This window comes from Ooceraea biroi, chromosome 3 (genome assembly GCF_003672135.1).
Source record: "Ooceraea biroi isolate clonal line C1 chromosome 3, Obir_v5.4, whole genome shotgun sequence".
Classification (NCBI taxonomy): Eukaryota; Metazoa; Arthropoda; class Insecta; order Hymenoptera; family Formicidae; genus Ooceraea; species Ooceraea biroi.
Window position 1 is genome coordinate 13,145,922 of NC_039508.1, and position 27,678 is coordinate 13,173,599.

The following is a 27,678-nucleotide window of genomic DNA, read 5'->3' on the forward strand; positions in this document are numbered from 1 at the left end:
TTTTTCCATCTTCAGTCTTGCCTCGTATTGTCTCCCTCGTCGTTTACTTCGTACCCTTCTTCACGCCAGAGCTGGCCCCGCGACCCTTCTGTTCCCCCTCGGTGTGCGTGCCGCCGGCTCGAAGCGGAGCGGCAGCTGACGGACGTAACAATGCGTCGTTCCTGGTTGTGCACGGTAGCGCTATGTCCCACAGAAGCTGTCAGAAGAGGACCGTCACGATAAAGCGGCATCTCCGATACAGAGCGCTCCTCCGGCCGTTACACGCGGGACGCACGATGTGAGCCCCCTCCGCTGCAATCCAGGTAAGCGTGACTTACACTTGACTTGAGGAGGATTTGACTCCGATCTCGCAGCGTTGTCCCGCGATGTGCAAAGAAAACAGAGAACCGGGGGAGAAAACCTGGACGCGATGCTCGCCGGGGATGCGACTGCGTAACGTCCATTATTGCGTTGGGGAGACGAGACGATTGGGCGAAGCTCGTATGAGACGCCGATAAGCAACAACGAGCGATGGGTTGATCGATAACGGTGTGTGATCTGGAAGGAATGCAGAATGCTAAATAAATTTTCTCGAGAAAATGCTGCGGTTCGAGTTTTCGAATACTGGATATGATGGTGCGCAACATGTATGCTCGCCATCATACAAGTTACAAATTAGTAAATTATTTTTGGTACATGAAGAGTGTGAATATACAAATTGGCGTAAAAGTGTGAGATACGGACGACTGTATAAATTAACGAACGGCAGTATCGTTTACGGTGACGCTCTCATAATTAAGAGCGTCACTAGAAAGACATTAAGTGCAAGTGTCGCGGCTCGAGTGCGTACTTGATACGCAATAACTAACATGCAACAATGTATATAAGTGTGTGAGTCACGTTGACTTGCAGGGGTAAGTTACGTCAATTTTGTGCGAGCGCGGATCAGTTAATTGAAAAATGTGAGCAGCTGCGTTACATTTTCCGTCGGTCGTTGACGCACCGGAAAAAGTAAAAGCGGACGGTCAGTTGTCGTCGGACAATTTATTAACGCGCGCTTAAGGTGATCCTGGTGTTGCTAGTGAACTATTTTTTCACTATAGCGATGGCAATTGCAGTTTCGAAAATTCTCTTTATTGCTTGTGCAGAATAAAAAATCCTTTTCCACAAATGAAGTATAGATAGAAAGAAAGTCTGCTCTACAGGACTTTATATTCAAAATGGAAAAAAGTTAAAAACTTGCATTTGTCTTTTCTAACTTTTTTCCATTTTTTATTCTGCACAAGCAATAAAAAGAATTTTCGAAATTGCAATTACCATCGCTATAGTGAAAAAATAGTTCACTAGCAACTCCAGCTTCCCCTTAAGGTGATCCTGGAGTTGCTAGTGAACTATTTTTTCACTATAGCGATGGTAATTGCAGTTTCGAAAATTCTCTTTATTGCTTGTGCAGAATAAAAAATCCTTTTCCACAAATGAAGTACAGATAGAAAGAAAGCCCGCTCTGCAGGACTTTATATTCAAAATGGAAAAAAGTTAAAAACTTGCATTTGTCTTTTCTAACTTTTTTCCATTTTGAATATACAGTCCTGCAGAGCGGGCTTTCTTTCTATCTATACTTCATTTGTGGAGAAGGATTTTTTATTCTGCACAAGCAATAAAGAGAATTTTCGAAACTGCAATTACCATCGCTATAGTGAAAAAATAGTTCCCTAGCAACTCCAGGATCACCTTAAGGGGAAGCTGGAGTTGCTAGTGAACTATTTTTTCACTATAGCGATGGTAATTGCAGTTTCGAAAATTCTCTTTATTGCTTGTGCAGAATAAAAAATCCTTTTCCACAAATGAAGTATAGATAGAAAGAAAGCCCGCTCTACAGGATTTTATATTCAAAATGGAAAAAAGTTAAAAACTTGCATTTGTCTTTTCTAACTTTTTTCCATTTTGAATATACAGTCCTGCAGAGCGGGCTTTCTTTCTATCTATACTTCATTTGTGGAAAAGGATTTTTTATTCTGCACAAGCAATAAAGAATTTTTGAAACTGCAATTACCATCGCTATAGTGAAAAAATAGTTCACTAGCAACTCCAGCTTCCCCTTAAGGTGATCCTGGAGTTGCTAGTGAACTATTTTTTCACTATAGCGATGGTAATTGCAGTTTCGAAAATTCTTTTTATTGCTTGTGCAGAATAAAAAATCCTTCTCCACAAATGAAGTATAGATAGAAAGAAAGCCCGCTTTACAGGACTTTATATTCAAAATGGAAAAAAGTTAAAAACTTGCATTTGTCTTTTCTAACTTTTTTCCATTTTGAATATACAGTCCTGTAGAGCGGACTTTCTTTCTATACTTCATTTGTGGAAAAGGATTTTTTATTCTGCACAAGCAATAAAGAGAATTTTCAAAACTGCAATTACCATCGCTATAGTGAAAAAATAGTTCACTAGCAACTCCAGCTTCCCCTTAATACGCTAATGAAACGTATTCCGTGGAGGAATATCATTTACATGTGAAATAAGCGGTTCGTTCCCTACTGTGTCGCTTTTATTCCTATTACGCGATAGATAACGATACGCTAAATGGTCAGAGCGTTTACGTAGGGTGCCGCAGCGCTCACTCTGCCTTCGGAGCTTCGAACTCGCGGCACACATTATTGATCGATCGCCTATGCGGTTGCACGGACACTAACGCGCGGACTAATCGCGCGAAAACTCGTGGTTAAATCTCGTAACGGCACTCGTAACGTTAACACGTGATACAATGACGAGTGTTGCAGATGTTACCGCAGACATTGTAGATGATGTACTAATTTACAACGCTGCCAACGAGACGTAGCGAGCGTTAAACTTTTGCGATGCGTCGACGCATTTGATCGCAAACGACTCACGCTTTTGAGTTTAACGAGTTCAGGCTGCAATTACGTGGATTGCCCGGTAAAGAATTCACGAAGATTATTTTACCGCTGCGTCGTTAATAATTAACAATGTCGTGTTATTAAAATGCGATACTTGCATGTTCTGGGGTGTTCAGTCTAATTTTAGAGAAATGAGGAATATTTCTGGACAAAATTATTCATATCTCGTGTAATGGCCACATATATCTTGTAAAATAGATACATCGTATAAAATTGTACACCTTCTAGACCTTGTATATTATCTTATTCTCGTATTTTGCAAGTATTTTCTAAGAAATTTGATTGGTAATTATGTACTTTAACGGACCCAGCCCCGATGGCCTTGACCTTGACATATGTTGTCAAGGTCACCCTCCTGAGTGACCTTGAAGAGGTTTTAGCCGTCGCTCGTTGTTTATTAAAAAGTTATTAACAAAAGAAGTTTAATAATTTTGCACGAATTTTCAGCTGTCCACGCGAAGCAAGGACTTGAGTTTGACATATATTACAAAGGTCACCTTCCTGAATAACCCGCACTAGGTTTCACCCTTCGCTCGTTGTTTGTTAAAAAGTTATTAACAAAAATGTTTAATGAATAAAGCATAATTTTACGATACCATATACGTTTACGAAAGAGTATATTTGATGGAATTTTAGCTTAAGTTAGGTTAGGTTAGGTTAAGTTAAAGCAGAGAATACTTTGTATTTAACTGTTTGTGCTTTTGGTTAAAGTGAAGAATACTTTGTACTTATATTAAAAGAAACTATTCTATATATTAACAATTCACTGCTTTAAATGACTTTCCTTTCTTCGTTCATATACATATTCGTCGTTTATATCTTTCAATATTCACTATTCTTTCAAAATAACTACTATATTTTCGAAATTTCTTTTGTTAATAACTTTTTCATAAACAACGATCGACGACTAAAACCTAGTGCGGGTTATTCGGGAAGGTAACCTTTGTAATATATGTCAGTATCATGTTCTTGCTTCACGTGGACAGCTAAAAATTCGTGCGAAATCATTAAACTTTCTTTGTTTATAACTTTTTAACAAACAACGAGCGACGGCTAAAACTTCTTCAAGGTCACTCAGGAGGGTGACCGTGACAACATATGTCAAGGTCAAGGTCATCGGGGCTGGGTCCGTTAAAGTACATAATTACCATTTGATTAATTAATAAAGCTAAATTACGGAAATAACTTGTAATATAACATAATATTCTTTTAATATTTTATGGCATTTCTATTATAAAAATTATGTACTGACATTCACTGTAACTGCATAATAGTATCTGATGAGCCAAGTTGTTTGAAGCTGAAGCTAAGCCTCATCGGTTTCCGTTTAGATCTGCCTCCATGCGTGTATCGTAACACGCCATTGCGGAAAAGGAGGAAAAGGAGATTAGGGCTTTACTAGGAGTCAATGATCTACACGCAGTCATTCGTCTCTTCACAGGCTTCGCCAATAACGAGCGAGGTGTCTTGTCAGGTACTTCCTCGTCGGTCATATGTTGTCTCGTCGATCACGTTTCCTCGTTATATCCAGGTACATATTTCTCGTCACGCATTTAGGAGACTAGATAGAGCAACCATTAGAAAAACGAGAGAACAAAAGTTGATCAGCGAGTATGTATTAGCGTAGCCAATCGCGCATAGTGATTATTTTCTTGAAAATAGTGAAGAAAGCTGAGGAACGTAAGTACGTTCTCTTTTTGTTTTCCTTTCGTCAAAAATGAAGAAGAATCTTGAAGAGTTCGGTTGCAATTCGAAAAAAGCGTGCTCCTTCCATCGATGCTTCGTTTTCCGTAATTGGCGATCTGGGACCCGAAGAAGTTCTCTCTTCGGCTTCTGTTTATGGGCCGAAAATGAAGAAGAAACTCAAAGGGCATGATTAAAAGTGAAGAGTGCCTGCTTTCTGTCGGTACCTCGTCTTCCCGTAACTGGGCAGGCGCGAGCTGGGAGAGAAGTTCGCTCTCACTACTCTTTATGGACTCCAAGCAAGGAAGAACGCTAACTGTAGCTTAAACTGTAGCTACAGTGTAAAAAGCAAAAAAGGAATCGCGTGTCCTCCTTCTGTCGATGCTACTCGACTTCTCCGTCCGGTGATCGAAAGGAACTACTTTCTCACTCCTCTTGGTTGATAAGGAAAAAAAGAAACTTATAATAAGAGTAGTAGATTGTTCTCTACCTCATCCTATCTTCTCCAGCGAAATCGCGAGGGAATTTCCTTTCTAATTTCTGGATTTCCGATCTTTCTGTGACACGCGAGACAAGGAGATCGACCTTTCAATTCTCTTCACCCGATGTAAAAAGAGTAAAAGTGAAGAGATTTGAGGGTTCACTTTAATGGCTCTCTTAATCACTGATGGAAGTTAACGGGTAATCATTTTCCTTTAGAGATAACTAAGTCACGAGCCCTAAAAACGAGAAAAAAGAACTTCCTAGTCTTGTTTTCTTAACTGAAGGAGCCTGCTTTGTGCTCTGTCTTCACGGGACGAGAAAAGCGAACTCCGGGAGTTCGTGATCTAATTAAGAAAATTAGGAACAACGTACTCTTATACTTATGTTTAGAAGGACGATGAGCTAAAGATAAACAAAGAACACAAGATAGAGCTCCTCTTCTAATTTTCTCCTCGAAGACTTCCGTCCCTTCTGGGACACGTGAGCCGGAGAGGTCGGCTTCCACTCGTCCCTCTTACTCTTCGACGGAGGAGGTGGAGGAGAAAACGACGAAGAGGAAAAGAGGCGCGAGAAGAGTAGGGGGGGGCAGCATAGCCGGAGGAACTCAGAGGAGAGAGGTTCTGTTATCCGGTCGCGATCCTCTCTCCTCTCTCTCGCGGTGGTGGCAGGTCAGTGTTGCCGCGCTCGCGGCCGAGGACGGCCGCTATCTCTTACAGGGAGAGCGCTCTCTTCTCTCTATCATCTCGGGCGCGAGTGCAAGCATATAAGAGCGTCGCGTGCCCTCCACGAGCGAGAGAAGTGCGCCCGCCGGCGGCGGCGGCAGACGACCCGGGTGATGTGTGACGCGACCCCGGGAGTAACACCGCCGCCGCGAAGCTACGCCACTGCGACCAGGTATGCCGCTATGCACCGGGTGCTGTGAGAGACTGAGGGAGAAAGAAAGCAAAGAGACCTGCTTCCGTTCGCCGTACGTCGGGATACGATCGCGAAGGAATTATTACGCGAGCGAACTTGCCACGGGAACCTTTCCGTGGTACCGCGCTTGTACCTTGATTACTTCACCCCGTTGATGTCGATTGGTCCTCCGTCTGTTCTCCATGACGATTTATTGGTTCGAGTGATGGATTCTGTCTTTCATGTCTAATAATAATAAGTATAAAATATCATAATAAAATTGTAAGATCATGTGCCTTTAGTGGATCGTAAAAATGAGGAAAATTACAGGCGAATTAGGATCTAGATTTATAATTTATTGAGAAGTTACAACAACGAAAAATATTAGTATGCACATTGCCATATATTCTCTCTTTCTTTCTCTACAAATTGTTGATTAAAATGGAATAATTCTCTACATAAATGATACATACAAATTTCTTCATTTTATTAGCATCAATAACACACGGAAAATGTATTATAAAACACGAATTTCTGCCGATTGTTACATTTCAAGTTTTTGGAGCGTTGCAACGCACGAGTCGGTTCATCGTAAAGTCAGAAAAGATTAGATCTCGTCTTCTTCGCGATCTTTTTCTTCTTTTAGCAGGTCGCGGTCACGGCGTCACGCCGCCTGAATCACGCTTCGCTTCTCGCTCTGATACCTCCTAGGTCTGTCTAACATTGATCTTGAACCTCTTCATACAATGAAGATCTTTAAAGTGACATGAAGGTGCTTTGACCCTTCGATGATAATGATAACTCCCATAAGTCCTCCGATATATACCGAAGATCTATACAGATCAGGTAAAATTTGATCCTGCGATATTTCTTCGTAATGGATTGCGTAAAGAAATGTAAAAATGATTCCCTATTTTATTTTATTACGCATGGCATAATAACTTGATGACCGCATTGTGCGCGGAGTGCAATCAGAAGGAATTTAATTAGAAATATTAATAAAAAGAAGAATAAGAGAAGTTTTAATAATTACTAAAGCCACGCGCCGCGCGTATATTACGCGGGCATGTTTCTGGAGTCGGACAGCTCTGTTTCGAGCTTAGTACGAGAATACCGGCCCAGACGCATATGTCTATGTAAATACGTAAACCGAGGCGGGAAACTGCCGGAACCCTCTATGTTTCTTTCGGCAAAACGATTCAGGAACAGGTTTCCGACAGCTTTTCTGAAACCTTCGGAATGTACCGGCTTCGGATGGATCTTGCCGTCCGCAGGTAGTTGATTTAGGATCTATACACGCGGTAATCAAGCGGAGAGCCATTAACGACAAATCAGGAATTGATTACGATGCCTTTCACGATGCCTCCTTCGTTGGTTTATTACCAGGTACCTCTCTCAATGCTGCAAGAAATGTAAAATGTCATGAGGTGACATAGTTTCGACTCGTACGAATTTCCTTCGTTCCTCAGATTTGTATCTATACTTGTACTTGTAATTCACGGACTCGGCGATCTTTCGTCCGTGAGAATCCTGGGACCTTCCACCTTCAGGTTTCATTAAAATTTGAAATTTTTTAGTAGCGTTCTTCTACTTATGGAATATTTACGTCATTGAAATTAATGACGCTAAAGAATTCTCTATCTTCGTGCGTTGCTACCTGCGGAGATCCATAAAATCTCTGGACTTCAACGACGCAGATATATCAAGTTTCGATTGGCGAACTCAAAGTTACGATTTCAAGATCGATACCAGAGGATCTTATATATTTTTAGATCCACGCGCATTTAACATGAATAAGATTATTTTAACTCTCAGCTTCCGCAATAACCAGATCCCGATACCATGTTTGCAGAATCACGTGCCGCTTGGAGATTCCTGTGAATTCTGTGGAATCTCTCTGTACTTCTGAATTATCCAGTAGCAAGATGCAGCTTCCTCGGACACCCGGTATTTCCCGGTCGTCTCCGTCTAGTTCGTTTTTCTTCGGGTGATTCTCTGAATCTCTCTCTCTCTCTCTCACTCTGCCTCTTTCTTCCTTCGGCGATGCACCTTGCACCATAAAGTCCGACTCGTCGGACGGCGTTATGTACGGCTTGTGGCAATGTAACGTGGCGGTGCACGCTGAGGAGGCAGGGCACGTAAGACAGATGTTGTCTCGAGGAACAAATAAAATCGAGGGGGGAGAAAGGAAGCGAGACGCGATGACGACGACGACGACGACGACAACGACCCGGGTGATGCTACTGCCCGCCGTTCCGTTCCACACGTCCATTATCTTCTGCCTCGCTCGAGTAAAGGCGAAGAGATCCGACCAAGCGCAGTACTCTCCACGCGAAGAGATCATTTTTAATTCCTCAGTGAGGAAGAAGCATTTCTGCGTTTCTTCGCTGCAAAATAAACATTTTGATACAGTAAATTTACAATTTCCTTCTCAGTCGCAGATTTTTCTCTGTCTCTCGCATAAATTCTGATTTCTTCATCGTGCCGTGGGGAACGATCAATCGGGTCGTGCTGACGAAGTGCGGCACGAAGATTGAAATTTTCGTGCCACACTCGCGGCACTCACGGTGCCGTTAGGCAACGGTGCATCGGCGTCTCTGCGTGCATCACGCTGCACGCAGCGGCGGAATCGTCCGCGCGACGGATGCGCGCGGGCGAGCATAAATGATCGTCGACGAGTCGTATCGATTTAACAGAACAATAATTTTACTACGAGCGACGGGGAGAGCCGGCATTCGCTGCCGCGAACCTGCGCGTTTTCACGCACGTGATTTCGCGTGCACGAGCCGGGTCAATGCTGGCTGCATTCTCGAGTCACTGCACTTTCTAGCCGGTCGCCGCTCACGCGTTCTCGTTCTTCGAGCTCTCGGGCGAATTGAAGCTGATTGAAGCGAGCCTAGATATTATTAAAAGCGATCCTGCGATCCTGCGCGAGACCGCGAAGATAATTGAGCAATTTTTTTGCTTCCCTCTCCACGTGTCTTCGAGAAATATTACATTCACCAATAGATGGATCAAGAAACGATTTACCTGGGCGTCATTACAAGGATAATCTGGCGCTCGTAAAAGCAATCAATCCTTCGTCTCCTCGCGAGGTTCGAGGAAGAAAAAAATTCTATTAACGACCGGTGGATTAAGGGTAGCGTAATACACGCTCGCTTACAACCGCGCAGCGGCGATTTCCTACGTTAGGGGTACGGTAACGGTACGGTAACGGTCGTACGCGGATGTTAACTGCGCAATCTTTAATGCTGCCGTAATCGTTGGCCCATTACTCAAATTACTTGCCGTTGCTATTAAGCGCAACAGGCGCATCGCTGCAATCGGGCGCGATGTACCTTGCATCGCTTCTCAATTAATTGAGGAACGTGCTCCGTCAATCGATGGAGCGTTCGAATCAATCGGCCGATCATTCCCTTTAACTTTTATTACTGCGTATACTTATCTTTATCTTATTTTATAAGCTCCCTTAGCGTTTCTATCGCTTTTTATTATCATCGTTACGGTTCTGACATCATCGTGACGCAAGAGGACACGACACGATTGCATAAATCTGAAATATTCGCACACAGTCCCGAAGTATTTTAACGTTATATAATAATTACCTTATGTTTACAATTAATTTGTCACAGTTGTGCGAATAATATGTTTACATACATCGCACAAATTAATGAAACACCGAATAACATAAAACAAAGTCGCTTGAGTATTATGATCTCAATCGATTTGATCGATTCGAATCGATCGATTATATCAAGGAAGATATAATCATGATAAAGCGATTGTCTCACCAAGTACACGACGAGTTCAAAACATCCTGCGGTTTCCGCAATAATGTACAACGGATTAATTGCGCGGGGATAGGATCCCAGGGCGCTTTCTGGCGGCGATCAGGAGGGTGGCGCAGGCGCGAGGCATTCGCATCCCTTCGAGAGGGCAACCGACGCGGGGTTCGGCGGCAATTTGCGGAAGGAAGGACCGAAGTTTCCTCAGTGCTTTCGCGCGCGCCGAGCACTCGCGATCGCCGCAAATCATTCGCGGGATCGGCGCGTTCGCGGATTCCGCCGACGAGTTCTCTGCTGATGAGTTCTCTTCCGGATGGATGCCGAGGAACGATAAAATTGTTTGCTTTAGCAGCGAGGACGTCAATTAACGATGTTTTTCAAAACGAGCACCGCTCTCGCTTAATCCGTCTATAATTATCTATGCGCGGTGTATTATCCAGGGGATAATTTATTTGCGATTACTGTTCTCGACTACAAGATCGCTTCGGGCTGCCCTGGACATAAGCCGGATATTAATTCGCCGTCGAATCAACGGATGAATTATGAAGGTAGTCTCTCTCGTGGATGGAGCGTGTTCGATATTTCCGTTCCGCACATTGCAGTGGAAACGAGAGTTACGTAGCCCGACACGAACAACGAGCAAATTCTTCTGCCAGCGGATCTGACAATATCGCGTTAAGTGCTTCCAGACTTCGAGCCTGCGAATTCTGTGACATGTGCACAGTGCAGAATAAACTTATGTTCCGACACATACTTGCGAAAATCTCGTGTGACGAATAAACATGTTCTCTAAATTCCAAGGCTGTTGTGGCTATTTCAGGAAAAAAATTAATGTTGTTTAATATTCAATGTTTTGCGAGGATATTTGTGTGTGTTCATGTCATATTTCTTGAATCGCATTTAAGAAAGAAAAAAACTTACGGATTTATTCCTGTGATTAATCGCGAATGCAACGATTTTTATCTCCGGCTTTCGCATGTAGATTGATGAAAGAAGATGTGTTTTCCGGTATGAGACACGGGAAACTTGTTAAGTGCACATATTCATAACAGTTCGAGGCATGTTTCGGGATCGGTGAGTAAAGGGGACTTTGAACATCGTCGAGAAAAAGAACGTTATTTAACAGCAACGTCTATTTAGCGGCGCAAACTTCCGGGGGCCTGACGGGTGCGATCGATAGCTTTATCGAGATCGCCACGATCGGTCTCAAGAGGAGAGAGTTGGGAAAAAAGAATGCAGCTACTTCCCAGCTTCATGGGTCGCCATACAAAGCGTGTAGCTTCCTTGAAAAAAGGTACGTCGCGTCGCGGATCAGCGCGCGCGCGCTCACCGGAGCCACGTGGTGCTGATTAACTTTAGCCAGTCCACCCACTGAAGGAAAAAAATGAATGGCAAAAATTTCACACGCAGATACACAATGTGTATTGTGGTACAAAGAAAGTATTTTACGTCAGAATTACCCGGTAGGCAGGAAGAAATTACATTTTACGTATGTAGGGCGACCTACTTTCAGCGCGTTTATTTTTTAATAATAGATTCTGAGGCCAGTTCGAAGTCGTGCAAACGCCCCATGCGCGAATGCAACGATTTCACACGTGATTGATTAAATTGCATTACAGAAAGTGAAAAGAATATATAACCGATTGCTGTACTCGATACAGGATAAATCGCTGTGATCTTCATAATCTAACTTTCGACGTTGCTCACGAGCGATTCACGTCATTCACGTATCGTAAATGTCACTTATTATTAGTTCCGTGCGGTTGGACGAAACCGATACCGCGTTGCTCGTAACGTTGCCGTGCAAATTGTTGCGTTTGTCTCAGTCCGCGCACGTGAAACTATGCGGAACGCAGCGATGGCATATTAAGGCGCATGATCTAATAATTTATTTGATCGATACCTTCGGGAATGCCCCGGCATGTAGCAGCCTTCGCTCACGCGATATGGATGCTCCGTGACCAGTTTTCCACGGTACGGCGATCATCGGGAGCATCGAAATTGCTTTTCGTGGAGCCCTTCGAGACCGTGTGCAGCTGACGAACGTCTGATCTCGGTTATAGCTCGCGCCGCGGCCCATATTGGAGAACGTATGCCGGCCTGTTTAAAATACTAAAAAACACATGGAAGCTTTAGCCAAAAGTTTTGCGTAAGTCTTGGCAAGCGAATTTTATTCTACATACTTTTACCCTAAGTTACACGCTCAAACATACGTTCAGTTTATCGATTTTCATTCGTTGACCGGTAGTGTTCTCATTCCGCGTCCGCTCTTATCATATGTTCTCCGCCGCTAACACGCTAACGATACCGTGTTCAACGGCGCGTGTGCTGCACCGTGCTCGAAAAACGAGAAGCGTGATTCGCCAAATTCAATCCACGGAAGTAATCACTCTCGGCAGAAGTAGTGTGTACGACGAGCGACGTCGACCACGTGAAAGGCTGCAATTCCACCCTATATGCGTCTCCATAATGTCAAGGTTACATCCTGAATTATCGCGCGTACCCTCGAGCTTGATTCACTGATCGAGTCACCTAGTATCAGTCACCATGTGTTAATAGCTATGTATTGCCGTGAAGATTACGCACGACATCCGCATTGTACAACAAATCAATTTTCTGCAGCTTAAATCTGATACGGGCTTTAAATATCGCCGAGAATGCTTTCTTTAGCGGGGTCAAAGACTTAATAATAGAGTTTTCTTTAATGGCTGTAAATAAAGACGATCCAGCAAAGTTTTTCTAATTTAGTGTCTCAAGGATATTTTCTTACTACAAGAATAAACAGCTTATAAACTATATTTAAATAAATAGGTCTGCTGCATCTAAATCTCATAATTAACAAGTATCTAAATCGATGTATGTCAATTATGATCTATAATGATCTACAACCGTAGAATAGGAACTCGATGGGAACACGATTCGAAGGTTCCCAGAAAAAACGGTCGTTGAACGAGACAGTCGCTTTAACAAATGGCTGGAGGATTTCCGCAGGGTATACCGCATAAGTGTACCGGAGTGTGCGTACATTTCTCCGCTTGAATATATCTTACGCGTGACACTTGTCCTCGCTCCTTTACCGGCGAGCTGATTGATATGCATCGCGATCCGGAGGGTTGTAAATTCACCGTGACCTGCGGATCTCAACGTGAATTATATAAAGCTCGATTAAGCCCCTCGACGAGTACGATGGAATCTAACAACAAAAACCTGATGAAAAAAGTATGATAAAAATAATGGCACGTGCTTTGCTCTGCAATCGGCGGTAAAATCTGCAGAATGGAAAGCCAGATGAGTTGGATAAACTCGAATCAATCTCGAGACTCCTATAAAAAACAAAGTCAGTGCACAATCGATAAGGGCCACCGTGCACTTCTTCATTCACGCTCGATATTTACCATTTAATTAAGCAGTATCCTCTGCGTAATTAGAAATCATTAGCGGAAATGCAGACATCACTGGAGATTACGGTCCACATTCTCCCCGCGTATCTGGCGCTAAACGCGGCCGTTTAATACCCACTTTACGTTTATGCCGATCCCGCACGCGGTCCTAAATCCTCTCGCCAGTAGACGCAACGTTGTGCACACTTCTAACGTTCCGCGTGTCTTCTCTTCCTCAGGAAAGCGCGAATCCACCGGAGGCGGGAATCCTGCTGGTAATTGGCCGTCTTCGACGGGGGGTCCGGTCAGACCCCTTAACAGTACCGTTGGCTACGGCGGCAGCGGCGTCGGCGGTGGTGCGGCGGGGGGCACCAACATGACACCCGACGATCCCGCGCCCGACGAAGAATTCGCCCTCGCCGTCACGCAAAAGGCACAGGTATATTAGCTGCTTATCATGGGAACGAGGGGACTCCTTAAAATTCCTGATCAAATAAAAATCATTCTCGATAGCGCGCGCGACAGGCTCGGCACGCGTGTCATTTTCTTTTTCCCTGCCCAGCTGCTCGCCGAGCGAGAGAAATAGGTCGCGATGAACGTTCCTCATGCCTTCTCGCGTGTGCATACGTTTGAGAATTTTTTGTCAGCTCGTTAGCGCGTAAACGACGCTTGAGAACGGTGCCTATTCGGAATATCCGGTTCGCTCTTTTGTCCCGCTAAAGACTCTGCTTCATGTGATTTATAAATTGGGAGACTGCAGGGGCGCTCGTACCGGAAAGACTATTAATAGTTATCAACCCTTTCGTTCTTGAAGGCCGCAGACTAGGCTGTTGCATAATTTTTATGGCATTCTCTGCGCTTGTCTTCGACGCGCACATTATTATTAGATTATTGTTAGATAAATTATTATTAGATTTGTTCTTGATCTGCGCTGCTAGGTAGTACGCAAAGGCAGTATGTAACCAGTAAGTGCACGAGGTATGAAATTATGAGAAATTATGCAACAATCTAACATATCGCTGTATTATGTAATCGGTCGAGCACTATACACGCTACTACTGCAATGCAAAAAATTAAAAAATTAAAAAGATCGACGAAAATACGGCTTGCACAAAGCTTGGCTATTAAAACAAGAAACTTGAAGAAACCCGGTAATGCCTGGCGGGCAGTGTTGAGGCAACAGTTGCTCGCATCAGATCGCGTGAGCGCGCGACTCGCGCTCTTTCACGTATGAGGTAAGCTCGGATACTATTTCTCGTGTGGAATGTCCCTCGCCCGTGCAGCTACGTATGTAATTTCAATGGCCGATGTCCCCGTGCGCGGTGGGCATTTTTCAAAGAAGCCCACGCGAGTTGAATCGTCAATTCCGTAAAAGCGATCAGGCACAATGCTGCGCGAAGAGCAGAAGAGCCGGTACGTCCTGGCGGCGTTCGTTCGTGATGCGCGCGACGTACGCGTCGCTGAATGTTCAACGCTGACGTCGTTGGCCGCATTGTGGCTATTGTAGAACCCGACGATTTTTTACGTTCGTTCGTGTGCTTTCGAGCCTTTCAAGCGGACCTATTCAAGCCTGTAACAGCGACGTGAGATCGTTTAGCTAAAACGTGATGGTATTCGGCTGATTGCATTATAATCCGAGAAATGAATAACTTGTTGACACGGTTTCTCAGCTTGTTCGACTTCTTCTTCTTCTTCTTCTTTTTCTTTAATTTACTAGAATATCCGTTATAGAAATTGCACGCGGTAGCGATGATGATAAGCGCGCAGAAGTATTGCAATACGCGGAGATCTCACGAAGATAGAATCAGCCGGAATGGAACGACACGAAAGAAATCTTGCATTTTTAATGAGAGAAATGTACATTTAATTGAGAAGTATACAATTAATTGGAATTTATAACAATCGTAATTGGAGTGCCTTGGAATGTATCTCCGCTTGCCGAATTAACGGCAATTCACAAGCTCCGCTGTTCCATTTCGTTGCGCGTTAATGTTTCGTGTTGAACAAGTTGAATTTTTCAGGTGGAAGTAATTTCCGTAGCGAGACTACATAAACACTGTTTACATTTCCTATTATGAATAGCGGCAGAATATGAGCTGACTTCAATTTTGCTGGAACTTTTTAACTAGTTCATGCTGATAAATTCGCATGGTTCTTTTTGTGTGCTAATAAATCTCAGATTAATCAAATAATTTCGGAATCGGACTTCCTCGGAATGAAGTGTTGCACAATTTTCCAGCTCGATGGATCTTAATGCTGGATGACATTGTATTCTAGGAAAAAATCGATTGGAAATTATGAATAATTAAAACAATAGAAAACAATTCACATACCAGCGTTTACTTATTATTCGAGCTCGAAAATTTATGGATGCAGAACTGAAATTATTATCTGCGTGGGAAGTCACTGAAGTGTTTTCCGGCACGGAGCTCGTGGGATTTCTCGAGCGATCTTTATCTCGCACTCTTTTCTAGCTACGCTGCCGGGAATAATTAGCGCTCACCTTAAGAAGCGGTGTCCTTCGAGATAAATTTCGAACACGTGCTGTATAAGGAGCCGGGTGCGTTGAAAAATGATCTTTTTTCATATATAAAGATTCAGACAATTTTGATGTGATCATGATCGTAATCTTATCACAACGCAGCAGATTTATCTCATTTATGATCTAATTGATGCAAAAATAATTTCTAGAAAGCGCGCTTCTTTCAGATAAGGCAGTCTATTTAAAAAGAGATCGATATATGAGTACGCTGCATATTTTGATGCCTGTCGCGCATACAGAGCGCATACTGTCGCAGAATATTCTTTAAAATTAAAGCCGGCGTCTCGCTGTAAATTACGGTGCAAGCGTAAACGATCTCGTCGATAATGATATTTACTTCGCAGTAATTTCGTAAATGAGAAAATATAGCTTTCGACGAGACGCGCGGCTCCATTGAGAGACCCGTTCGAGGACTGCCGCGAGAACTTTACGAGGCGGTACGCCTCTCTTAGCATTGGACAACTTTCCAATTAATGAAACGTTACGTTCTTGACGGAACAGGTTGAATTACTATTGCGCAAGGACGCGTGTTGTTTGTGCACGGTGGTGAACGAGAAAACGCGCTGCCATACTCGTTTCGTCCTCGAGACGAGATTGAGAGGCGCATCGAGACCTCATCGCGTTAATATCGCTCTATTTAACTTTAAGAACGCAGCTCGCGTTACCTTACGAAGATGCGGAGTAAACCGCGTGCGAGGAACATCCTGCCCTTTTAAATCTTGCTCCTAAAGTCAACTCGCGCGTTACGAGCCAAGAAGTTGTATCGACATGCGTCTTCGTCGTTGCACGAAATATTCGAATTAATCAGATTAATTTGGAATAAATTATTTTTATCGAAAATCTCTTCTTCTGGGAGAATGTTCGATGTATTCTTACATCTCGATGGAGATATTCAAATATGGTTATTCATCTCACGTTCCTCGTCTGTCTTCCTTACGCAAGGAGAAGGATCCGTGTAAAAGGCCTCTCGCTTTTTATATTTGCGATTTATTATTCGACCACGGGGTTAATGACGTTTTTCGGTGACGTCAAGGAAACCTCTTCGGCGTTGCACGCGACGTCGCGTGCGTGCGCGCAGGAATCTTGTCCTACATCCTAGCAAGACGAAGACGATGTCTTGGACACGTTGTCGCGTGACGACGCTTTCACTTCACGGACCTGATACGAAAATATTTTCCGAGAATACTCCGAAATTGCGGTATGTACGTACGTATGTACATACATAGATACGTATGGTCTCGGAGTCTTGGGGCAATTGCCGTTAATGATACGCTGCAAATAAATGTACGGGTTGCCATTGGCCGGGATTGTTTTATTTGTTCTCTGTATCGCTAATGTCCCATTACGTTGCATTGCACGCGGCAAGATTGCGCATAATGCAGCCAGTACGTTTGGCATTCAACTTCGTTCTAGTGCGGCGGATAGTGGGAGATCGGGAAACAAGAAAATCACATTCCAATATTTCATACGGCGTACGCGACCGTAATGAAGCGCAAATAAGGAAAACATTTCGCGTGAACGTATGCAAATACACGCGGAATAAATTACGGCGGAGGATATTAATCCTGCAGGTTCGTTCGAATTTATTTCCATTCGTAAAATAAGGCAGCTCTTTCTGTAGAGACTGGCCTTTTCAAATATTCCGACTCTGTCGGTTCTGTGCTTTCAAATGAGTACAATGTAAAGAAAATGTAAATATATTTTTCTTTCTTTCTGAAAACCGTAACAAGAAAGGGACGAGCTCTCTCGAACGTTTAGTGCGTCTGCAGAAATAAACCAGAAGTAGACCTAACACAATTTGAAAGGGGAAAGTAAGGTGCGAAACAGATCGCGCGGTAATCAACGAAATCTTCAATTATAATTACATATCAGCAAAAGTAAGAAGTAAAAAGAGAACGTAAGAGGATGATTCTGCATAACGGACTTTGATTAAATATGTCAGATTAATCGAACCTTCCGCGTCCCACGCGATCCACATCGAGGATTAATTACCCCGCAATAGGCGACAGATAATTAACGTCTATCCGGGCGTCATTAGCAATGATGCTAATGCACTTTGAGCGCATTTATGAGGCTCGATTGTCGGAGGATTAAACCATAGGCGCGTTCTTGCTGGAAGGTAACGAACGCCCGGCTTCATATTTATTTGATACATGTAAATTGCATGCGCATGAATGCATCAGATGAAATATCCCCTTGCAGAGAGACGCAGAGGCAATCCGCACCGCCCTGTACCTCGGAGTCGCACTTGCGATCACCTGGATAATAGGAGCGGCAGGATTGTCGCTGGCATGGCTGGTTCTGATCCTGGTATTGGCAGCGACCGTGGTTAAAGCGAGAGTGTCCCGACTTCTTCAGACAGAGCTGCAGCACGAATTGGCCAGATTACGTAGGAGACGAGCACTGTACAAAGACGAGACCGCCGAGTGGCTCAGCTTGCTCCTCAATAAGTGGTAAGTGTACGTTCCTCAATAAGTTTGCAGCGAGCTATTCGTGATCGCAGACGTCAATCACGGGGATGAGATATACAGGGCGAGGCACCTAAAACAGGCCACCTGAATATCTCGGCTGTTATTGGTGATAGAAAAAAATGTGTCAGACCAAACTTGTATGGTTTCGAGGGACACATAATTTGTTTTAAATAGTTTTTTATTAGGTGGACGCGTAGAGGTCATATGAGGGTCAACTTCGTTTTTTTAAATGGTATGATATGTTGTTTTACGTACCATCTAGTAGAGCGTTTGAAGATGCGCACATTGATCTACGGGTCAAAATTATTCAAGATCACTGAAGGCCAACTGCAAGGGAAAATAATTTACTATATATTGCCTAGAGTTCCCTGCTATTAAAAATACCGTAAACTCAGAAATGAAAAAGTTCTAGCCCTTAGAAATTTTTTCTTTTCCGAGAAGTTCTGAGTTGATGATATCATTATTTTTTATATTGCCTAGAGTTCCCTGCTATTGAAAATACCGTAAATTCAGAAATGAAAAAGTTCTAGCCCTTAGAAATTTTTTGTTTTCCGAGAAGTTCTGAGTTGTTGATATCTATATTTTTTATATTGCCTAGAGTTCTCTGCTAGTGAAAATACCGTAAACTCAGAAATGAAAAAGTTCTAGCACTTAGAAATTTTAGCCTTCAGACCTTGAATGATTTTGACCCGTAGATCAATGTGCGCATCTTCAAACTCTCTACTAGATGATACGTAAAAAAACATATCATACCATTTAAAAAAACGAAGTTGACCTTCATATGACCTCTACGCGTCCACCTAATAAAAAACTATTTAGAACAAATTATGTGTCCCTCGAAACCATGCAAGTTTGATATGACACATTTTTTTCTATCACCAATAACAGCAGAGATATTCAGGTGGCCTGTTTTAGGTACCTCACCCTGTATGAAAATATTTTTGACATTATTAATAAATGAGGAGAAGTCGACTGTTTCGAAGAAACTTAAGTTATTTGCTTGCATTATCTACTTTACTTGCTCTTTTTATTTTTCTTTCTTTATTATATATAAGTTCTTGCTCTGTTTATTTCCGTGAAAGAAGGTATTTTTCTTTTGATGAAACTTCAATGAAAATTTAATGAAACTTTAAACTGTAATGAAAATTATTTTTAATGTTGGTTGTTCGAAGTAAAATTAATATACCTACATCACATCGTTTAATTGCTGGATTACAGAAACAAACGTGTTCTCTCTTTGAAATGTGTATAAATGTATAATGGTAACATTCAGCGATACTTCACGTGTCGGTACGCTCGCAAGCTGCTTTTTGCTTGCAAAATCCATGGTAATAGCACTATTATAATGTCGGCAGGTATATATCGCGAGATTGTCCTCGCATTGAATGGGTGAATGAACTCCTCGTCCGAGAAAACGAATACTACATACGCATTTGTAAACATACCACATTCCTACCGCACGTGGTGTATAGATGTAGCCTTTCACGTTTCTGCTATGCCGTGCTGCGGATAAAATTCTTTACTCGTCGTTGTTATCGACATATGTCGAACGAAACGAATTGTTCAACATTGTTAAAATTGACGGGATTCAGTAAAGCGTAAATAGGTGGCACGAATTGTAAAACTTGCGCGCGAGCTCGCTGGAATTTATTAATACTGCGCTCATTAGCAAGTATTAGCGAAAAAACATCAATAATTATATAACAAAAATTAAAAGAAATTAAACCATATTATAGTTAATTATTTTCGCAATATCCAGACACATTAAATAGTATCAGTAAGCTGGGACCAAAAATAGCAGAAAATTCTGTTCTGTTTTAAAAGTTCTACATTAATTCCGAATATCAGAGATTTAATTTCGTGGATAATAAACGATATCATTAACAGTGCACATGTCCAAGCTTTTAACACGCGATGCTTTTGAGATCTCCTCGTTTGTCAGCGACCGAAAACGACCGGTGCGGCAAGCGGGAATAGGCGTGGAAAGAGTGCTACTTATTTGGATAGTTGATAGACCTGTTTGAGCATTCCTGAACAGCCGTGGCCGCGGGTTCTCGACGGCCGGTGAGAATATCTACATGCGGGAAAAAGCGGTGAATTCAGTACGACACGCTGTATATATTGCGCATAAAGGAAACGAACGGCGTGATCGCGTGTACCAGCGTTTATTTGATCATGTGCGAACGCGGGGGACGTACGATGACTTCGAAAGAATTTCTATAGAACCGAGGATCTTTCATAGAACTCTGTAGAACCCAGACAGAACTCGTATAATAATCGAGGGAGTAGATTCTATTTCCGTACACGTGCGTGACGAATCTCAAATGATTGATAATAGCAAATTCAATTTACATTTCGTGCACGAAAAGATGATAATATAGGATTAAAGTTAAGAAGGTACAGACGCTTATTTTCAATAAAACAAATATAAATACATTTGCCTAATATCTAGTATAAATAATCTATTATAATGATGACTTTCAAATTTTGTGATATTAAATTTGACAATAGATTCGTGAACATTTACTTGCTGTATTTACTGTACCTAAAAAGGAGTAATGAGTGGATCCATGATAAAAGATTCCACGTCGTGGAAATGTCAATTGAGGGTGGCAAGATATTATCAATTTCTGGAAATGACAAGTGCGTGGGCACGTCACTCCTCGTCAGCTAAACTCGTCTATAGTCTCGTTCTTTAATCTATTATTTCGTCTATTCACGAAATCGCGTGGGCTAGCGAGCGTTGTGCGAATCGACTCATTATCAGAAATAGGGTGTCGTTAGCGATGAAGGCTGGAAATAACTCGCTCGTTGTGACATCGAAACGTCAGTACACGTCTTTCATGGTTAAAAAAGTGCTTTATCGTATTAAATCTGGCCATTCGCCTAATTAAACTGAATGTTTAATGAATCGTGTCTCATCACGTCACTCCTCGAGATATCCCTTTGCGGTGATTGTATGAAAGAAAGTATTTAAGAATTTAGCACGAATTGAAAAAGCTTTCTCTGTGTTATAACTTTATTAAACTAGATGGAAACTATCATTTCTCAATGAAATTTGGCGCAAATTATTTTTCTTCTTTCCGCCTTTGTGACTAACAAAATTAAAAGTTAATTATTGAATTTATGTTTTGATTGCAGAAACTTGTTTAACTAGAATTATATAATTGTTTCACAAAATTTAATTATACAATTATAGATTATTTTACTAAATTTTCTGCGCTGAATTATATGTTGTAAATTTTATGTATAAATAGTGTCGACTATATTAAATATTACGATTTTACAGGTGGAGATTTAGCGCTGTCAGCATATTTTCCTTGGCGAAGGAACGACTGGAGCCTCTCCTTAATGAAGCCAAACCCGGTATATTAGGTAAGGGCATCCTGGGAAACGCGTGGGTAGAGGGAATTCTCTTAAAGAAATTAATCATCAACCCCTCGAAGGATTCCAAGTTACTTCGTCATTTAGCGATTTCATCTCGCATTAATTTCCATAAAAGATCCTCGTTTTTCAGGTCCATTAGAATTACGCGAACTCACTCTCGGCGAGCAGACACCGTGCATCACTCGCGTGAGAACTCTCGATTGCTGCAGCGACGACGATCTTCCCAATGGACACCACACAGGTCAAACCAAACTATCCATCGAGGCAGACGTGCGGTTGGACTGTGAGCAATTCCGCATGCTTATTACCACGCGGCTGTTTGGTAAAGGGTGAGAAACTATTCGTCATATTAATGAATAAATCAATATCATTTCGGTGCACCCTAAACAGATTCATAAATAGTGTATCAATTTCCGTGCATTATTTTATCTTTCTGCATTGCTACATTATTCATCTTGACATAATAAAAATATCAGTCAAAATTAAATTTCAGTAATTTCGTGTATAAAATGTTTTTTATTTTTTAGATCTTTTGCTATATATTTTTCTATCACAAGATTTTTTAAAATTATATTTACAATTTTTAACGAATTTTCTCGTTTTATGGATACGTTTCATTCTTTAAAAATGCTTCGACAGCGTGGGTATGGACATCGACTTGGCGGTGGAGAAGCTGTCGCTGTCGGGTACGATCCTCGTCAACCTGACATTGAATGCATCCGCGCCGTTTCCGCACGCAATCGGGCTCAGCGTGAGTTTCGTGGAGAAGCCGGACGTCTGGTTCAGCGTGAGGATTCTGCGGGCCGTGCAGATGATGGAGATGCCCTTGATCAAGACCTGGATTCACGCGGTGGTCACGGACGCTCTGGCCAGTTGGCTGGTCGATCCTGGCCATCTGGAGATGGACCTGAGGGCGCGTGAGCGACCGGGTCCTGGACTGGATTCCATGACCAATTCCATGCCGCAGGGAGTGCTCACCGTCGTATTGTGCCAGAATGGTTGTCCCGGTAAGTACTAGTTTGCACGAACATCATTTCTGATTCATCTCGTTGCAGATTGATTGAAGATCTAGTCAATCAATATGCAAATTGTATCGTTAGTGGTTTATTATAGGTATTAACAAGGAAACCTATTGCTTCTTACAGCGATTCATGAAATTGATTTCATTTTTCTCTTGTAATGTAAAATTTTGACGTAGACTTTTCGAATTGATCAATCTCGTGAGTGTTACAGCTAAAGTTTCTAGTAAGAAACGGTTAATCGGCGGTAAATTTGCTTTTAGCGTGATCAGTGTAGGTAAATCAGCGCGTTTTACTTACTATGGACATTATCGTCCAACACGCAATTGTTATGTTATGATCGACGTGTGAGCTATCATTATGAGCCATCGCGCGAACTCGTTAGAAAGTCTCTAACAAGCTTTTCTCCGCTGTCAGCAAATGTCGCCGATGAAGTGAGATGGCTCGTAGTAACGGTAGGCGATCAGAGACGAATCACCTCGAATCTGAGCTCCACGTGGACCGAAGACGTGTCTTTCTTGGTCGGACCATTGGACAACGAGAGGATCACCATCAAGTTAAAAGCGAAACGGCTCGTTAGTACCATCACTTTGGCGCAGTTCGAGTTGGCGTTAGGAGTTTATGATTGGGAGAATTCGCAAGTGTAAGTGATATTTAATTAAAGACTACTTTATGTACTTTCTTCTGTCTATTATTGAAGTACATAAATGATTACGTTATGCTGTGAAAGTAAAAGACTGTGTTATATCGTAAAAATATAGTATTATATATCACTCACTGATTAAGTTATTTAATTTTATATATTAACATAAATATTAAATTTCTTATTATGTACTAAAAACTTTCCTTCAACTTGACCGTTATGGCAGATTTTATTAGTTCTTAAATTTTCTTATTATATGTACTTGATTAATTGTTGTTCGTTTGATTTAACAGGGTCGAAACCGTTTTACAACAGAAGAAACCGTCCCGCAATAGCGCTAACATCCCGAACATCAATGCGCGACTAGAATACACCACACTTCCGCACTTGGATCCCGATTTACCGCAGCCAGAACTAACAGTCGACAGCCTGCATCTTGCAGGTGTGTACAAAAACATAAAATATATAAGTAGAATGTAAAGTAAAGAAACAAAACAGAGAAGAAGAACATTTCTATAATCGGTATTAGATCGCAATAAACAATAAATATGTCTGAAATATCTGACAGTTTTCTTCCGCGATCAGTATTATCGTATGAAATATTTTCAGTGTCGCGAGATTCTTGCCACAGAGCGCATAGAGCAGGTAAATCTGATTGAGATATGAGAGTGATGAATGCAATTTTGAGCATGTCATAGCGTTTTTTAATTTAACACATTGACTGAGTGTAACGTTTGATGAAGTTTCTATCAAGATGCAAGAAGATCAGGATGTAACACTTTTGACAAAGCACGCCAAGCCTTATGTTTGATTATTGGCTTCTTCGCAAAAATCTGTAGAACGTTTGCATAGATTTTGATGATAATAACGGATAAGAATTTGTATGTAATTTACGATGTAATTTTCAGGGGTATTGGTGGTTTACATTCACTCCGCCGACAACCTGAATGGCGATACTGTCCAGTGCAATCCTTATTGCATGCTGTTTAACAATCGAAAGAAGGTAAAAGCTATTTCTCCTATATTTTACGACGTTAATAAAGTCATACATTATGTCTACGCAAATTTGATATTAATACCTTACTGCGCTGTATTTAGGTCAAAACAACACACTATATTCGTTCGAGCACTTCACCAGTTTGGGACTCCAGAGCGCAATTTCTGGTACAAGATTATACTCAAGTATCGCTGAGCTTCGTCATTTATTCATGGAATATAACTAAATCGGTGGACACGGATATGCTTGGATTGGCAATGCTATCTTTATCTCATGTAATTAAACAGTCCTCTTTCCTGATGAATTGCACGCTTTAATGCAAGAATGAAGTAAATCTATTCGCAAGAAAAAGCTTGAGATAAAGTTTATAGATTTATCTTGTTCTTGTACTTAATCTTGCAATTTTTATAGAACGTGTCATAAATATCTTTAATGCTACTGATAATAATGTAAAATCTCCCTGAAAACGAAGGACACGACTTGGCTCGTCCGAAAGGAGCTCACGCTCAGCGGCTCCAACAACGTCACCTCCACCATGACAATCTCGGTCCTGTTTTATCCCGTCAAAAGTATACAGCAAGTGGTTACCAGCCGCAGGAGCAGTCTGGTTCCGACTACGCTGGACGACGAACCAAAAATCAAGCGAAACAGTTTACCATGGATGCAGCAGGCAGTCAGTTATCAAATTATTTATCTGCTTAAAGAAAAACATTTCTAATTTTTAGTTCATTTTATTCGATATCTGAAATATTTTTAGAAGCTGCTGTTGACGCACAAGGACGCCGATCTTGCTTCCTCCGACATATCCAGCTTACTGTCCACCGGAAGTGGTTTGATGGAGGTGACGCTGTTACGCGCGAGAGACCTCGTCGCGAAGGATCTGAATGGCTTCAGCGATCCTTTCTGCGAGCTGAAGCTGAACAACGAAACGAAATACAAGAGCAGCATAAAGAAGAAAACGCTGAATCCCTGCTGGGACGAGAGTTCCATCATGGGCTTGCCGAAGGCCGGAGAAGCTCTAGATATCGTAATTTCTTATATTTTCTTTACATTAAGATCTCCCTTCCGATCAAAGTGGACAGAGATAATTTTTTTCAATTTTTAATAGGTATTATGGGATCATGATACTTTTGGCATGAAAGATTATCTCGGAAAAGTATCACTGACTCTCGACGATATCAGGAAGCTGTCAAACAGCGATCAGTCTCATTGGTTCTCGCTCAGGGGAACCAAGACGGGATCTGTGGAGCTGAAGATCAAGGTCTTGTCGGAAGAATGCGAGGTAATCTTTAACGTATCGGAACCACAGCAGCAATATACTGTAATTCAATATAATATATATCCTACACTAATATTTCATGTTACTCTTGCATTTTCGTAATGCCACTGGTTTGTTCTCACCGCACCTTCATTCATGATCCTAGACGCAGAGCACATACGCAACCAGCAATATCAGCGACAATTCTTCTCGCCTGAACACCGAACCCGATTCCTTGTCGAGTATCGTGCGTAGGCCCTCCATGGAGAAGTCGAAGATACGCCTGCACTTGGATCCGGTTGTACCGCCTCCTCCTCCGCCGCGTACTGTCACCCTCTTAAAACCGACTACATCCAATCAGTCTGGTACTTGATCTTCATCTCGCTTAAATACTTCTGATAAACGTATAACATAAAATATTTTTTCTACTACAATTTTTTACATAATATTGGTATCATTTAATCATGTAGATAAGGCTAGCGTTACCAGCAAAGAGTCCAACGAAATGAACGGAACGTCGAGCTTCTGGATCCCGAAAGTTATCGCGGAGTCCGCCGCGAGTAATACCGTCGACGAGGCCGATACAACCAAAGTGATCGCGGAGAGACGGTCTTCCCATCATAGCTTGACTCCCAGTCCCGAGCAGAGCTTCGGCAAAAAGTTACCGCAGTACAACAGCTTCCGCGTGATGAAACAGAAGGTAAACACGTCGAGTTACGACGGGCGTGGTCGGGATGTTAGTTCAAGGCACGTCGTGATTGTAGGTGAAGAGGGGTTTAAAACTTCGTAGATTCCGTTCGGAAGTGACTATAGAGGATAAGAACGACAGTAAAGGCATCACGCTGAGTTTGGAACCTAGAGGTGGCGGTGAGGCAGACGCCACGGAACTCCTGTCGGAATCCGGCCTGGCTCATGCAGTTTCACAACCGGACATGCTGGGCAGAATAAAGCAGCCCAGTCCACGCTTGAGATTGAGGCCGAATGGTTAGCGGATAGCGCTGAAGATTAATATCTGTATAATATGTAGCCAGTTTAAATGCGAAACGACCATTTGCTTTTCAGATCTGAAAATTGTCAACGGCACTAGAGAGAAATATTCCGGTGTGGAAGGGAAAGTTCTTCAGGCGCAGGGTCTTCACGTGGCACACATCGCTCAACTCTATTGCCGAGTGAAACTGCAGACGTAAGAGCGTAACGTTACGTGACCACAACAGTCTGCAAGCTTGATGATTAAATGGAAAACCCTTTCAGGTGCACGAGTCCGGATAAGATATTGTCAACCAACGGTGGTAAAACTATCGCCAAGTCGCGGCTGTTGCCGGCTATGCCTAATCCTCAGTTCAGCATAGATTTTCATATAGAAGGGGATGGTGTACCTCGGCAAGCGTTACTGATATTCGAGATCAGGAGTGCCAGCAAGGAATTGCTGGCCAGTCGACGCATAACGCTACAGGAATTGCTTGGTATGTGGCGCATCTTAATTATTTTTTACATTATTAGTATAATATAAAATTAATATATTTCTCTCTCTCTCTCTTATTACTTCATGCATATTATATGAGATTTCTATTTCTTGAATGTTTAGGCGTTTCTGCAGCTAGCGACGAAATTCATACATGGTTGGCGCTGAATAACGGCGCCTCGCTGGAAGTACAAATTGCTCACGGAAGGGAGCTTAAGAATAAATCGACGAAAAAGCTCTTCCGCTCTTGGTCGGTTCATCGGATAGGGAAAATATGAGACTTAAGGAAAACCAGATATTGCTGTTGTACATCTGTCTACACACGTTCATAAAATCGCGGAACCCCTTCTGACTCGTTCCTTGGAGCAATATCTAAATACAACAAATTTCAATTTTCATACAAGGAGAGAATGATAGAGAGGATTATTTATACGTCGTTATATGAATCTTTTTACAAACTGTATGGAAGATTTTCCCAATATCATTCCAGATGACCATATCCCACCATATGCATCGCGAGGTTTTAACAGCATTCCATATGATATATTTCAGCATTTTTTATAACTGTATCAACGAGACATCTCACATTTCAGTATATAATTCCACCGTTGTACAAGATAAATTAGAGATATATATATATATGTTAAGTCTTAATTTATATATATTAAGATTTTTCTAATAACAGCACATACAGAAAATTTAATACAAGGACCTTGGAACCAATGAGAAACATATTGAAATACTTGGTTCATATATTTGTAATTTCTGATATATTACATT

General features: G+C 42.0%; 2 protein-coding genes across 6 annotated transcripts; one reads left to right on the plus strand and one right to left on the minus strand.

Annotated features, from left to right (window-relative positions):
* On the minus strand, positions 1 to 1,033 carry LOC105277102. The gene is made up of 2 exons (XM_020030913.2): positions 318 to 1,033; positions 1 to 196 (listed from the first exon to the last, which is right to left on the minus strand). Exons 1-2 carry the CDS (start codon positions 624 to 626, stop codon positions 44 to 46), a joined length of 462 nt encoding a protein of 153 aa, XP_019886472.1. The 5' UTR covers positions 627 to 1,033; the 3' UTR covers positions 1 to 43.
* LOC105277101 (tricalbin-3) lies at positions 168 to 27,596 on the plus strand. Of its 5 annotated transcripts, XM_011335260.3 has the most exons (21): positions 9,943 to 10,813; positions 10,880 to 11,033; positions 13,359 to 13,558; positions 17,864 to 18,114; positions 21,422 to 21,507; positions 21,650 to 21,848; positions 22,159 to 22,526; positions 22,956 to 23,181; positions 23,475 to 23,623; positions 23,791 to 23,826; positions 24,090 to 24,184; positions 24,280 to 24,453; positions 24,651 to 24,851; positions 24,936 to 25,205; positions 25,287 to 25,499; positions 25,603 to 25,801; positions 25,907 to 26,136; positions 26,201 to 26,420; positions 26,499 to 26,619; positions 26,688 to 26,899; positions 27,022 to 27,596. In XM_011335260.3, the coding sequence occupies exons 2-21, from the start codon at positions 10,973 to 10,975 to the stop codon at positions 27,174 to 27,176; spliced, it is 3,666 nt and encodes a 1,221-aa protein (XP_011333562.2). In that variant the 5' UTR covers positions 9,943 to 10,813; positions 10,880 to 10,972; the 3' UTR covers positions 27,177 to 27,596. The 5 variants fall into 5 exon arrangements, with proteins under 5 accessions (XP_011333567.2, XP_011333562.2, XP_011333564.2 ...); XM_011335265.3 differs by lacking the exons at positions 9,943 to 10,813; positions 10,880 to 11,033 and adding an exon at positions 168 to 302; XM_011335262.3 differs by having other exon boundaries at positions 9,943 to 11,033; positions 25,287 to 25,460.
* Positions 27,597 to 27,678: the final 82 nt, after the last annotated feature.